This window comes from Pristis pectinata, chromosome 8 (genome assembly GCF_009764475.1).
Source record: "Pristis pectinata isolate sPriPec2 chromosome 8, sPriPec2.1.pri, whole genome shotgun sequence".
NCBI lineage: Eukaryota > Metazoa > Chordata > Chondrichthyes > Rhinopristiformes > Pristidae > Pristis > Pristis pectinata.
The window spans coordinates 88513930-88529512 of NC_067412.1; the positions used below are offsets into that span (position 1 = coordinate 88513930).

The 15583-nt window shown below is 43.5% G+C and overlaps 1 protein-coding gene across 5 annotated transcripts in view; it reads left to right on the forward strand.

Annotated features, from left to right (window-relative positions):
• The window catches only part of col4a6 (collagen, type IV, alpha 6), a 356258-nt gene that overhangs the window by 221947 nt on the left and 118728 nt on the right, over positions 1 to 15583 (forward strand). For 4 of the 5 annotated variants that reach the window (XM_052022087.1, XM_052022085.1, XM_052022088.1 and 1 more), the window contains exons 6-12: positions 579 to 623; positions 2900 to 3016; positions 3680 to 3748; positions 4919 to 4954; positions 11760 to 11822; positions 13989 to 14024; positions 15419 to 15460. In XM_052022087.1, the coding sequence (XP_051878047.1) occupies positions 579 to 623; positions 2900 to 3016; positions 3680 to 3748; positions 4919 to 4954; positions 11760 to 11822; positions 13989 to 14024; positions 15419 to 15460 (408 nt within the window). Of the gene's footprint in view, positions 1 to 578; positions 624 to 2899; positions 3017 to 3679; positions 3749 to 4318; positions 4445 to 4918; positions 4955 to 11759; positions 11823 to 13988; positions 14025 to 15418; positions 15461 to 15583 lie in introns of those variants that run through there. The other variant, XM_052022089.1, reaches the window with a different exon arrangement.

The window sequence follows — 15583 nt, forward strand, 5'->3', positions numbered from 1 at the left end:
TGCTGGAATCTGGAGCAACAAACACTGGAGGAACTCAATGGGTTGAGCAACATCTGTCTGGGGTAGGAGGGGGAGGAAGAATTACCAACACTTTGGGTCGAAACCCTGCATCAGGACTCAGGACTAGCCCCAAGTTACCCAGGTGCAGCACCTACCAGTTCAAATACTTGCTGACAAAGAAATATGATTGGTCAGTGGACTGTGCACAATATTTGCCTTTAAGAAGCTGGATTCTTAAAGTGTATGACTGGCATTTTAAAATTTATTGCCAACACAATGTCACCAGTGTATATAAAAAAATCAGTTTTTAAGTTGGGTCTATGGAGTGTTTTTCTTGAGTACTATAAGTAAAAACCTGAAAGTTAAAGTTCTTTTATTCTTAGGTGGTAATAATGATGTTGCCTTAATAATAATATTTTGTTTAATTCCCTTCTACTGTCTCTCCTCTCTCTCACAATGACCCTGTAAATCTGATTTTACATCTTCTGGTTAAGTCCACATTATTTGTTTTAATTGTTAAAATGGACATAAAATGGTTTAACTCTCAATGCGGAGATTTTTTTTCTCTCTTATTACAGGGCCCAATCGGTGTGCCGGGATTTGTTGGTACAAACGGGATCCCGGTAAGTATGGATTCAGAGGAAATGCATTCCTGTTTACAAGGATCACCTGTTACAAAAGCAATTTTAAGTAAATCATAATATCTCACTACATAACAGGAGGATATTTAACCCTTTGTCCCCATGCTAGATCTTTGAGTGAAATTGCTGGGTGAGTTAAAATTCTCTCCCCTTTTCCCCCTGTTTTTTTTTGCCAGTTGCTTTAAATCTGTGGTCCAGTTGATGGCCCTCTATCCTCACTGTTAAAACCCTGTAGGTTATTTGTATTTACGTTGTGAATACATTCGCAGAGCATTACCCTCTGCTAGAACTCAGAGTAAATTGCAAGAGCAAAATAATAACCCCAAAAGACTGAAAATACACTGCAGAGCAGAGAGCAGCTGCAAAATGGAAAGAGAGCTTAATGTCCCAGGTGTCCCTAATATCCAGACTGGGAGCTAAAAGTTCAGCAAGCTCCTGGGTGGGTTGGAAGTAAGAGGGAGATGGGAGCACGGAGTGGGAAACAGTGAGTCCAACTGCAGAAGGGAAAGGGATTGAACGATCTGGGCTATGCAGTGGAAATTTGTCAGCTGACACTAAAGCTAGTATCAACAATATCTTAATAAGGTGATGGGAGCATATCAAAAGAAAAATAATAAATTATGCACAATTAACAGGAAGCCTTGTTATCCTTAAGAGCAGGTTGGAAATGGAAATAGAAAATGCAGGAAAACGTTTCAATCTGCTGGTCCCAGAGAGAAAAAATAGGGTCTCATAGAATCTGGCTATTGCTTCTCATGGAGAGGTTTAGTAAAGCATTCACCTAATCTGAGTTTGGGTTCCCTAGATGTGGAAGAGATTGCACTGTCGCTAGAGTATGGCCAGTTAGAGGAGGAATGAATAAATTGCCCCTTGTCCCATTCTCTGCTGCATGGGCAAAGTGCAGCTGGAAGTGTAGTTACTGGTACCTGTTTGTGTCCATGGTGACACCCACCTTGGTGCCTCATCTTGGAAATGCTTTGCACTAAGATCTCCTTGATCAGCAGTTTTACATTGGTATCGGTTTATTATTGTCACTTGTACTGAGGTACAGTGAAAAACTTGTCATGCATACTATTCATACAGATCAATTCATTACACAGTGCAGATACATTGAGTTAGTACAGAGTGCATTGAGGTAGTACAGGGTACATTGCTCCCATTCCCTTGTCATCTTAACTTTTAGCTTTAATTGACATTCCATGTTCTTTCCAAGATGATCTCCAGCAGTTGTAGAATCATAGAATGACACAGTACAGAAGGGGTCCATTCAGCCCATTGTGTTGTGCCAGCTCTTTACTGGATCTCTCCTATTAATTCCACTGCCTTCCTTTATTGTCTTACCTTCTTAAGTTATTTCCTTTCACAAATTTATCCAGTTTGCTTTTAGGTTCTATTATTGATTATTTCTTGTTAAGTATTTTGTTTGATCTTCTGTGGTGGTTTGCTGGAAAGACAAAGGGGAGTTTTCTTTGGAGTTGCTATTGGCTGCCCAAGAGCAGGGAGCTGGGAGTTGGTTGCAAGATGGAGACAATGAGGAAGAGCTCCAAGGATATTTGGGAACAACTTTACATTGCAGCTGCTTCGAGTGGGCCTAACCTGGAAACCATTGACATTCACTGTGCTGGGAATGGGAAATTGTTCTATCCTTCACCTCAGAGTCATACAGCACGGAGAGAGGCCCTTTGGCCCAAATGGTCCATGCCGACCAAGATGCCCATCCAAGCTAGTCCCATTTGCCAGCATTTGGCCCATAACCTTCAAAATCTTTCCAATCCATGTACCTGTCTAAGTGCCTTTTAAATGATTTAATGAACCCACCTCAACCACTTCCTCTGGCAGCTCATTCCACATATATACCACCTTTTGTATAAAAAGTTGCCCCTCAAGTTCCTGTTAAATCTTTCTCCTCTCACCTTAAACCTATGCCCTCTAGTTCTTGATTCTCCAACCCTGGAAAAAGACTGAGTGCATTCACCCTATCTATGCTCTTCATGATTTTACACATCTCTATAAGATCACTTCGCAGTCTCCTATGCTCCAAGGAATAACGTCCTAGCCTGTCCACCCTCTCCCTATAACAGTCCCTCGAGTCCTAGCAACATCCTTGTAAATCTTTTCTGTACTTCTTTTCAGTTTAATAACATTTTTCCTATTGATCAAAACTGAACACCTTGAAAAAGAAGAATTAAGGGTTGTTTTTTTCTTAACTATTATTTTATAATGTATTTTGTTCATTTATATACTCTGCTTTTTGAAAGGGTCATCCAGGTCAACAAGGTCCAAGAGGTCTTGCTGGTCTAGATGGGTGCAATGGTACCAAAGGAGACCCTGGTTCCAGTGGTTTTGATGGATATCCCGGAGTACCGGGATTACCGGTGAGTAATTGATACAATTTGGGATTTGACTGACTTTCCAGGGAAAATATTTGGAAGAGAAAGATGCTTTCAAATTTGATTTGTTTTAGACTGCAACTTATTCGGACTGGTAAAATAAAAACTGGTACAGTCAGTAGTTAAGATACTCAAGAGGTGATGTTGCGGTTGTTTCTCTGAGGAGTGTAATAAACCAGTTCATTTGATTATCCATCTCAGAGGACATTTCAGCTGAACTTCAATTTGTCCATGCTCAAAGGCTTTCAGTGGAGAATTACTGTATAGCGATGGGTGGCCAGAAGCCTTAATGCTGCTTCATTTCCCCATCCATTCTGTCTCAGAACAGCAGACGTATACAATGGACTTTCACATCCACAACTGGTAATGTCAAACAAGTATCATAATGCCCCTGAGCACTGCACTCTGCTTACGAACTTTGGTTCCTTAGACTTCATTGGAACTGCTGTATCTTGGATGTTTGGATATTCTGACCGAGGATGAAATTTTAGCCACTTACCTCTTAAAGGCATGGCATTGTATCAATGTGCTAATTTCTGCTGGACCATGAGCTTCACTCCCTCTTTGAGAAAGCCTTACGGAATAATGTAGAACCTGGTTAATGCCCAATAGATTTGCAAATTCCTGATTTCTGCCTTTTCCCTCCAGGGTGAAGTTGGTCTAAAAGGAGCCAAAGGAGAACCATTCTACTTCTCCGGGGGATCCATTGGATCGAGGGTGAGAAGGCCTAAGTGGCTATACTGTAGTTCTGACTCACATTTCCCAGTGGAACGAGACTATGGAGAAAATCTGAGTTTCGGTATAAGCAGAAGGGCAGAAAGTAGAGATTTACTCTTTATTTCAGGAATTGCTGTTACTTAGTGAACTATATGATGGTCATCCATGCATTTATTTCAGGCAGGTTGAAACCCCATTACAGTGGGAATTATCGAATGCTAATGGTTAGGAAAGAATTGTGTTAATGCAACATCCTTTACAACCTTGACACATTGCAAAGTCTTTTACAATTGGTGAAGCTGTTGCAATAATGCAGGAAATGTTACTGCCAGTCTGTGCACACAGGCTTTACTATACTAGTGGAGGCTGGTGGTTTGGATTCATTACTTCAATCAAAAGTTAACACACTGCCATTGGGTGCTTCTGAACTCCTGTGTAATCAGACCCTCGCCGGCTTCGAAGCCAGAGTCTCCATCTGCACTGATTGGCTGCCCAAGAGGGTGGGGAGGAGTTGTTGTTTTAATTCATTATTCAGCATCTGAGCATCACTGGCAAGGCCAGCATCTATTGCTGCTCCATAATTGCCCTTGAACTGAATGGTTTGGTAAGCCCACTTCAGAGGCAACCACATTGATGGAGTCCTGTGTAAACCGGCCTAAGAAAGATGTACTCCCATGAAAGGCTTGAGTGAATCAGGTGGGTTTTTCTAGTCTCTATTAATCAGTCTAGTTGTTCATTTTTTACCCAAGTTCCAGATTATTTCCTGAATTTAACTTCATCACTCAGTTGCTGTAGTGGGATTTGAACTCGGATATCCGGATTACAGGTCTGGTAATTTAACCCTTGTGCCACTAGCAAACCCATTTGGTACCTTTGTCTGCAGATAATGCAGTATGCTGGGTGGAAAGAAGGACTTCACTACAGCATGGTTTCCTTTGTAGGTATCATTCTCTTCCTCATACAAGCACTACAAACACTTCAGGGCCAGGAATAGTATTGAGGCCTAGACTGTGACAAGTGGCATGTGTTGGAGACATTGGCCTTCCTTTAATCTCGGTAAAAGTGAAGTCAGTGGTATTTATTCATGGTTCAAGGGTCATTCTTTCTTTGTTTCTTTGTTAAATATATTCATGGTTTAATTTGCTTTGATCTTTCTTCCCTCTCCCACAGGGTGATCCCGGCCTCCCAGGTTTGGATGGGTTTCCTGTGAGTATCTCTGCAGTACATGTTGTGTCAGGTGGCAGGATTGAGGAAACTGTGTTGGATAGTCCCAACGTAGTATTTTTGTATGTCCAACAGTGGGGGAGCCCTTACTTTGGAGACACAAGAGACTGCAGATGCTGGAATCTGGAACAAAAAAACAATCTGCTGGAGGAACTTAGCGGGTCGAGCAACGTTGGTGGGGGGAAAGGAGTTGTTAACGTTTCCGGTCCTGATGCAGGGTCTTGATCCACGATGTCGACAATTCCTCTCACTCCACAGATGCTGCTCGACCCACTGAGTGCCTCCAGCAGGTTGTTTTTAGCCTTTACTTTTTGGTTTTGGATTTGGTGTAAAACCCACAATGGGGATTCAGTCTCACCGTCGCCCTGGTTCCCATTCTCAATGAGTGTTCTACAATGGGCAGCTGAATTCATTTCATCCTTTTCACATAATCATCTGGAGTCCAATTTTTCCCTGTTCGGTGAGGATGAAGCAGACAAGGGGGCTGTTTTAAATTAGTAGGGTAATATACATTCAGGTAATATCACATAATCAATGAAATGGGGTTGACAAGAAGTAAATTTATTGGGAACGACCTAACTAATTTTATGGGGCTGGTCTATCATTACAGACATTTCCCCTCGGGGGAGTGCATTCTATCTAAACTCCAACCTTCTTTCAATAAACGCTAAAGTGCCATTTTTCTTTGTAACTATTTGCTGCACCTACCTACTAACTCTTTGTGATTTGTGTACAAGTACACCTAGATCCCTATGTACTTTGCTTATATCTGCAATTTTTCTCCATTTAGATTCCTCTTACCAAAGTGCATAGTCTCACATTTGCCCACATTAGTGTCCATTTGCTAAATTTTTGCCCACTCACTCAGCCTATTGTGTCCAAGTATCCTCATTGCAATGTGCCCTTCCACCTCTGTTCATATCATCAGCAAACTTGCACACTGTCCCTCCTCCAAGTCATTAATATAGATAGTAAATAATTAAGAACCATGGATTGATCTTGGGGCACCCCACGAATTAGTCTTCAAGCCTAAAAAATACCTGTTTATTCCGATTCTCTGTTTTCTACATGATAACAGTCTTCACTCCTTGCTAGCACACTTCTTCCAATACCATGAGCTCTTATCATATACACAAGCCTTTTATTTGTCACCTGATCACATGCCTTCTGAAGATCCAGGGTCCCCTCTATTGACTCTGCTTGTTACATCTTTGAAGAACTCCAGCCAATTTCTCAAACATGTTTTACCTTTCTTAAAAACTTTGAAGGCCACGGGTGGTTCATATTTTTTCCTGGGATCTCCCTTGCTAATTGGGGCAAATTTCTGCAGAGTTTTATGCGCTCGCTGCTGAAGTATCTGCCACTGCTCATCCGCTGACCTAACCCTTAGCCTATTTAGTTTGTCTACAGACAATTGTACCCTTATACCATTGTAATTGCCCTTATTTAAGTTGATGGACACCAAGTGTTTGCCCCAAACTGTATCTGCAATTATGTGTTTCATAGAACATAGAACATTATAGCACAGTACAGGACCTTCGGTCCACGATGTTGTGCTGACATTTTGTCTTGCTGTAAGATCTATCTAACCCTCCCCTCCATTTTTCTATCATTCATGTGGCTACCTAAGAGCATCTTAAATGTTCCTAAGGTATCTGCCCCCACAACCTCTGCCGGCAGTGCATTCCACACACCCACCACTCTCTGTGTAAAAAAAAACTTACTCCTGACATCCCCCTTATATCTTCCTCCAATCACCTTAAAATTATGCCCCCTCGTGTTAGCCATTTTCACCCTTGGAAAAAGTCTCTGACTGTCCACTCGATCTATGCCTCTTATCATCTTGTACACCTCTGTCAAGTCACCTCTCCTCCTCCTTTGCTCCAAAGAGAAAAGCCCTAGTTCGCTCAACCTGTCCTCATAAGACATGCTCTCCAATCCAGGCAGCATCCTGGTAAATCTCCTCTGCACCGTCTCTAATGCTTCCACATCCTTCCTATAATGAGGCGACCAGAACTGAACACAATACAACCAGAGTTCTATAGAGCTGCAACATTACCTTGCGGCTCTTGTACTCGATACCCCGAATAATGAAGGCCAACACACCATACGCCTTCTTAACAACCCTATTGACCTGCGCGGCAACCTTGAGGGATCGATGGACGTGGACCCCAAGATCCCTCTGTTCCTCCACACTGCTGCGAGTCCTGCCATTAACCTTGTATTCTGCCTTCAAATTTGATCTTCCAAAGTATATTACTTAACACTTATCTGGGTTGAACTCCGTCTGCTGCTTCTCAGCCCAGCTCTGTATCCCATCAATGTCCTGTTGTAACATACAGCAATCTTCTACACTATCCACAACGCCACCAATCTTTGTGTCATCTGCAAACTTACTAACCCACCCTTCCACATCCTCATCCAAGTCATTTATAAAAATCACAAAGAGCAGGGGTCCCAGAACAGATCCCTGCAGAACACCACTGGTCACCAACCTCCAGGCAGAATACACTCCATCTACAACCACCCTCTGACTTCTATGGGCGAGCCAATTCTAAATCCACACAGCCACATTTCCCTGGATCCCATGCCTCCTGATTTTCTGAATGAGCCTTCCATGAGGAACCTTATCAAGCACCTTACTAAAATCCATGTACACCACATCCACTGCTCTCCCTTCATCAATGTACTTTGTCACATCCTCAAAGAATTCGATCAGGCTCGTGAGGCACGACCTGCCCCTCACAAAGCCATGCTGACTGTCCCTAATTAGCCTATGCTTCTCCAAATGCCCATAAATCCTGTCTCTAAGAATCTTCTCCAGTAAGTTGCCCACCACTGAAGAAAAACTCACTGGTCTGTGATCCCCAGGTTATTCCTACTCCCTTTCTTGAACAAAGGAACAACATTTGCCACCCTCCAATAATCTGGCACTACTCCTGTGGCCAGTGAGGATGCAAAGATCATCTCCAAAGGTGCAGCAATCTCTTCCCTCGCTTTCCATAATAACCTTGGATATATCCCATCTGGCCCCGGTGACTTATCTATCCTAATGTTTTTCAGAAGTTTCAGCACATCCTCTTTCCTCATGTCGACATGTCCTCGTGTATCAGCCTGTCGTATGCCATCCTCACAAACATCAAGGTCTCCCCCACTGGTGAATACTGAAGCAAAGTATTCATTAAGGACTGCCCCTTCCTCTTCCAACTCCAGGCACGTGTTTCCTCTTTTATCCCTGATCGACCCTACCCTCACTCTCGTCATCCTCCTATTCTTCACATACATGTAGAATGCCTTGGGGTTTTCCTTAATCCTACTCATCAAGGCCTTCTCATGCCCCCTTCTAGCTCGCCTAAGTCCATTCCTAAGTTCCTTCCTGGCTACCTTGTAACTCTCAAGAGCCCTATCTGATCCTTGCTTTCTAAACCTTAGGTAAGCATCTTTCTTCCTCTTGACAGGAAATTCTATGTCTCTTGTCAACCACAGTTCCTTCACCCTATCATCCTTATCCTACCTCAATGGGACAAGCCTATCCAGAACCCCATGCAAGTACTCCCTAAACAACCTCCACATTTCCCTTGTGCACTTCCCCAAGAATATCTGCTCCCAATTTACGCTCCCAATTTCTTGCCTAATAGCATCATTATTCCCCCTCCCCCAATTAAATATTTTCCCATACCGTTTGCTCCTATCCCTCTCCAAAACTATGGTAAAGGTCAAGGAGTTCTGGTCACTATCTCCAAAATGCTATCCCACCGAGAGATCTGAAACCTGAGCAGGCTCATTGCCTAGTACTAGGTCCAGTATGGCCTCTCCTCTAGTCAGCCTGTCCACATACTGTGTCAGGAATCCTATCTAGTCCCCATCTATCCCCTTTACACTAAGGAGGTGCCAATCAATATGAGGGAAGTTGAAATCACCCATGACAACAACCCTGTTATTTTTGCACCTTTCCAAAATCTGCCTCCCAATCTGCTCCTCAGTGTCTCTGCTGCTACTGGGGAGGGGGTGGGGGGGGTGGTCTGTAGAATACTCCTAATAGAGTGATCGCTCCCTTCCTGTTTCTGACTTCCACCCACACTGACTTTGTACTTAGTAGACAATCCTTCCAGGATGTCCTCCCTTTCTACAGCTGTGACACTGTTCCTGATCAGCAAAGCCACTCTCCTACCTCTTTTACCTCCGTCCCTTTCCCTTTCGAAACATCTAAACCCCGGAATATCCAGCAGCCATTTCTGCACTTGTGACAGCCAAGTCTCTGTAATGGTCACCATGTCATAGTTCCATGTATTGACCCATGCTCTAAGTTCATCACCCTTGTTCCTGATACTTCTCGCATTAAAGTAAACACACTTCAGCCCATCCAACTGACTGCAATTTTGCACTTTCAACAGCCTATCCTTCCCCACAGTCTTTCTACACTCTGCAACTACTTGTACACTAAATGTACCAACCTCTGACCTATCGCTCGGGTTCCCATCCCCCTGCCAAACTAGTTTAAACCCTCCCAAACAGTTCGAGCAAACCTGCCCGCAAGAATATTAGTTCCCCTCCTGTTCAAGTGTAACCCGTCCCTTTTGTACAGGTTGTACTTTCCGCAGAAGAGATCCCAATGATCAACAAATCTGAAACCCTGCCCCCTGCACCAATTTCTCAGCCGCGCATTCATCTGCCAGATCAACCTATTTTTACCCTCACTGGCCTGTGGCACAGGCAGCAATCCAGAGATACCTACCCTTGAGGTCCTGCTTTTCAGCTTCCTACCTAGCTCCCTATATTCCCTCTTCAGGACCTCATCGGTTTTCCTACCTCTGTCATTGGTACCAATATGTACCACTACTTCTGGCTATTCGCCCTCCCCCTTAAGAATGCTGTGGACCCAATCTGAGACGTCCCTGACCCTGGCACCCGGGAGGCAATATACCATCCGGGAGTCTCTTTCACGTCCACAGAATCTCCTGTCTGCCCCCCCTTACAATGGAATCCCCTATCGCTACCACCCTCCTCTTCTCCCCCCTTCCCTTCTGCACCACACAACCAGGCTCAGTGCCAGCGACCTGGTCACTGTGGCTTTCCCCTGTTAGGTTCCACCCCCCACCCCCCAACAGTATCCAAAGCGTTATACCTGTTATTGAGGGGAACGGCCACAGGAATACACTGCACTCCTTCCTATTCTCCATCCTTCTCCAGACAGTCACCCAGCAGTTTAGGAGTGCCTTATCTAAGAACTCCTCATTCTCCCATAGGAGCTGAAGGTCATCCAGCTGCAGCTCCAGTTCCCTAGCACAGTCTGTAAAGAGCTGCAGCTGGACGCACCTCATGCAGATGTAGCTATCAGGGAGACTGGAGGTCTCCCAGAACTCCCGCATATCACAAGGTGAACACACCACTGACCCCGGAGCCATTCTAACTGCTCTGGCCTGGCACTAAAGGAAAAATCAAAGTCGTCGTCGTTGTCCTCCTCCTCCTTCCTCCCTCCTCCCTCTCTCCCGTCACTCAGCTGTTCCGCTGTGATTTGCAGCCTGCCTGATTCACCCTGTTATCCATCTTGGGCATCGTATGTGATCGGGTACCATTTGAACCATACTGCATGGCACCAATTCTGCTTGCCCTTCTTACCTGCTACCGAATTCCCAGGCCACTCTTACTGATTGGGATGTTTTAATTGTTGAAGGAATCTGAAACGGAGAAACTATTTCTTCTGGTGGGGAAATTGATAAAGAAAAAAAACAGGGAGCGTATTTCTAGACAGAGCAAAGTGAAAATGTGAAGTTTTCTTCTTCCGAAAGGCCATGATTGCTGGAGACGAGACTGGGATTGATGGATTTTTGATAGGGAAAGGTTTCTAGGAACATGGAGTAAAGGTGGAAACATGTATTTTTCCTTAAGACATAGGAGGAGGCCAGTCCACCCATCAAGTCTATGCCACTACTCTATCACTCTACCATTCCACCACTAATTTTCCCCATAACCTACATTCCCCATATTCCCATCAATTCCCCTCAGATTCTACCGTCCATCTACATTCAGGGCTATTAAGTATAGGGTTGGGATGTAGGAGGAACCAGAGCACCTGGATTACCAGGCAGAATGTCCAGACTCTCCATAGACAACACCAGAGGTCAGGATTGAACCCAGCTCTACTAACTGTGCTGAGGTGCTGTCCATATGTCCAAAGTTCTAATCTTATGTCCAAGTGCAAAGAATATTTAACTATTTAGTGGGAGGCTGATAACCTGATAGTTATGGGTGAGTGGTTGCAATTTCTGGTTTAATTTGGTATATGGATAAGAACGTGAGAAATAGGAGCAGGACTAGGCCAACCAGCCCCTTGTGCCTACTCTGCCACGTAAGAATCCCTGCATGCAGGGATATGGAATTAATGGAGGCAAGTGGGATTAGTTTAGATACGCATGACGGTCGGCATAGCTGGTGGGCCGAAGGGCCTGTTTCTATGCTGTACAACTCTCTGACTATTTTCCTGCCCTCTTTCACATCCCTCAGAATCTCACGTCTCAGAAAGAATACACTATAAGATTCAGTATTGAATGTACCAATAACTGAGCAACCACGGTCCTCTGAAGAGGGGAATTTTAAGATTCATAATGTTATGAGCGAAGAAGTTTCTGTTTGTTTCAGTCCTAAATGGCCAATCTCTTAACCCCAGGCCATGTGCATCTTACATATCTCAGTGGGGAGCACCTCACAAACTCTTGTGGGTATGGACCCAGCCTCAGTCTCTTTTCATAGGATGAACTGGCTCACATGTTTCTGCTTTCTCTTGCAGGGTCCAAAGGGTTTACCTGGTCCCTATGGTCCTGAGGGCCCCAGAGGTCCCCCTGGCATCTCAGTACGTATGCTCAGAAAAATCAACCTGCGTTTTATTTCATGTATCTCCAGATTGTCTCTTTACAATATTTTTATTGAATCCATGAAAAAAATACAGAGTACATGCATCAAGAAAGAAAATAAAAATATTACTAAATACGTTGCATTAAATTGTACTTAGATTACAATACTCTAAATTAATAATCACATATAGTAGTTAGTTAATAAAGGAAGAAAAAATTGAAATACTTTATTATAAAAAAAATCTACTCCCACTACCAAAACCCGAAGCTGTTAGATGGAAAAAACAACAAGGAAAAACTTTTAAAAACGTAACCGTGTCAGCCAATATCTGCATTTTAGTCCCCGAATTAGAGATTTTGAAAATAATTCAAAAAAGATCCCCACAGGGTTTGAAAGTCTAGGTTAGGTTCAAAAACTGAACAGTGAATCTTCTCTAGATTCAAGTGTGACATAACATCCCGTAACCACTGAGCATGAGTAGGCGGAGTGATTGCCTTACATTTAAGCAATTCGATTTAAACATTCTTTTCCTTTGAGTCCTGATAAGAATTTATTAGATGTAATTTTTAATTTGGAACCTTTTCAGGATGGCTCAATATCTAATATTTATGACAGATTACTAGGAATGAGTAAGGTGCCACTAGATAAAATTAAAAACGCTTGGGAACAAGATTTGCAGATGTCAACTTCTGAGGAAACTTGGAATGAAATTTTCAAGTTGGTTAATACTTCGTCATTATGTGCTCGTCATTCTCTCCTTCAATTTAAGGTGGTCCATGGAGTTCACTTGTCTAAAGATAAATTATCCTGTTTTTATTCTGACATATCTCCTTACCGTGACAAATGCAATAACAGAGTGGCTTCCTTAATTCACATGTTTTGGACGTGTCAGAGTCTTAAAAAATATTAGACAGAGGTCTTTCATACTTTTTCTGTACTTTTCAAAATAAATTTTAAACTTAATCCTTTGGCTGCACTATTTGGAATTGTTGGAGAAAAAGATATAACTTTGAAGGCTTCTGATTTACATATTCTGGCTTTTATTTCTCTTATAGCCAGGAGAGCTGTATCTCCAGATTGTCTAATGGAAGGGTGATATCTAGAGCTGACAATTGCTCTGCCTTGCTGATAACGTTTCCTTGTCTTTACCAGCTGTGTTGCAATCTTTTGCTCTCAGCCACCATCCTTAGACTATATAAGGCCATAAGATATAGCAGAAGTAGGCCATTTGGCCCATCGAGTCCGCTCCGCCATTCAATCATGGCTGATTTTTTTTTCCAGCCCCATTCTCCTGCCTCCTCCCTGGAACTCAACCCTCTCACCAATCAAGAACCTATCAATCTCTGCCTTAAATACACCCAATGACTTGGCCTCTGTGGCAAAAAAGTTCCACAGATTCACCACCCTCTGGTTGAAGAAATTCCTCCTCATCTAAGTTCTAAAGGGACGTCCCTTTATTCTGAGGCTGTCTCCTCGGATCCCAGACTCTCCTACTAATGGAAACATCCTCTCCATGTCCACTCTCTCCAGGCCTTTCAGTATTCAGTAGGTTTCAGTGAGATCCCCCTTCATCCTTCTGAACTCCGTTGAGTTCAGTCCTAGAGCCATCAAATGCTCCTCATACATTAAGCCTTTCATTCCCCAGATCTTGTTTGGATACCCCACAGTTATCTGTTGATTTAACAGTCTATGCATGCCTGGTGTTAGATGTTCAGCTGTTCAGGTCCAGTGAGAAGTTGCAACTTTATTTGGAAATTCCAGATTGTGCGCTGTGGCTGCTTAGTTTAAAAATTTGATGGTGCTTCCCCCTAGTGGTGAAATCATTTATGGGGGAGGCATTGCTGGACCAGCAAGGTCCCCTATGCAGGAAGAAGAGCTAGCATTAATGTCAGGGACAGCGAAGAGTGTCCAGACAGAGAGGATGAATAACATCCTTTCTCTGTTCTGGGTGACATGCCCACCCCAATGGTTCTGGGCTCACTCCCTGCTTGATGTGAACAAATTCCTAGTGTTACCAGTGACGGAACTATACAGAAGCCATCTGGAAAGCTTGGCAGTAAAGTTAAATATTTAAGTTCCCTATGAGTGTTTTTAGTGCCCAATCTGTCTTATCTCAATACCATTTCCCTGAGGAACCTGCTAATCTTTTGTTCTCTGTCCACAGGGGCGCCCTGGCTCACCAGGAACTCGAGGCTTGAAGGTTAGTGATGGTTCAGCTCAATCACTAGAGTTACCGGGAAATCTATACTGATGCCCCTACACCTTGGCTTGGGAATAGGAGGCAGAGGGTGAAGGTGGAAGGTTGTTTCTGAGATTGGATGCTCGTGATGAGTGGCGTGCCACAGGGGTTAGTGCTGAGACCCTTGCTGTTTGTTGTACACATTAAAGATTTGGATTGAATGTAGGAGGTATGATTAGTAAGTTTGCTGATGACATGAAATCAGTGGTGATGTTGATAGTGGGTAGGATAGTTGTAGGCTATGGAATGTTACTGATCATTTGGTAAAATGCATAGAGCAAAGGCAGGTAAGTGCAAGTTGATCCACTTTGGGAGGATTAATAAGGGTAGGACATACACAATGAATGGTGAAGCCCCAGGTAGTACTGAGGGACAGTGGAACATTAGTTTACAAGTCCAAGGATCCCTGAAGATGGCAACCTAGGGAGATAAGGTGGTGAAGAAGGCATATAGGACATTTGCCTTTATTAGCTGGTGCATAGAATATAAGAGCAGAGTGGTGGTGATGGTGTTGTAGTACAACTTTATAAAACTTTGGTTGGGGCACAGACGGAGTACTGTACTGTGTGCAGTTTTGGTCACCACACTATAGGAAGGATGTGGTGGCACAGAGAGTGCGCAGATAGGATTTGCGAAGTGTTGCCTGGGATGGAGCGTTTCATTTATGAGGAGAGACTGGATAGGCTGGGTTTGTTTTCCTTGGAACTGAGAAAGCTGAGAGGGAGGACCTGATAGAGGTATACAAACTTACGGAGGGCATAGACAGGGTAGATAGTAGGATACCATAACTCACAGCAGAGGTGGTTAAAACTAGAGGGCATAGGTTTAAGGTAAGAGATATGAGGTTCAGAGAGCATCTAAGGAAGAACTTTTTCACCCAAGTGATGGCTGGAATCTTGAACACACGGCCTGAGTGAGTGGTGGAAGCAGGTGCTCTCACAACATTTAACAAGTATCTAGATGAGCACTTGAATCGCCAGGGCTTAGATGGCTATGGATTAAGTGCTGGTGAATGGGATCAGTACAGATGGGTATCTTACGGTCAACATGGACATGGTGGGCTGGAAGGCCTGGTTCTGTGTTGTATGATCCTATGGCTCTGTGAGATCTAGGACCATTTTCAAAGAACCAGCAGAGCCGCAATGGGCAGAGCTGCTGGATTATTCTGCCATCCTCAGGATTTTGGATAGATTTTCAGGCCTCAGCAGGAAGCTACAACATTGAGTAATGTGGTTACAGAGGGCAGGCTATGGTGTGTGACCAGCTTGAGCCACAGAGACTGAACACACAGGTCACACTAAGGCAATAGGTTTTGAAAGAACATTTTTCTAAGTTTAAAAACAATTGTGTTTCAGGGTAACATGGGATTAGGATTCCAAGGACAGAAAGGAGGAAAGGTAAGTACGTGGCAGGGTTGAAAAATCCAGCCAAAGTACCACGTTTAATATTTTGCATTGAAGAAACTATATTCTTACTCGTTAAAAATAAAACATCTGCATTTTCAGTATGTATTCTTCCAA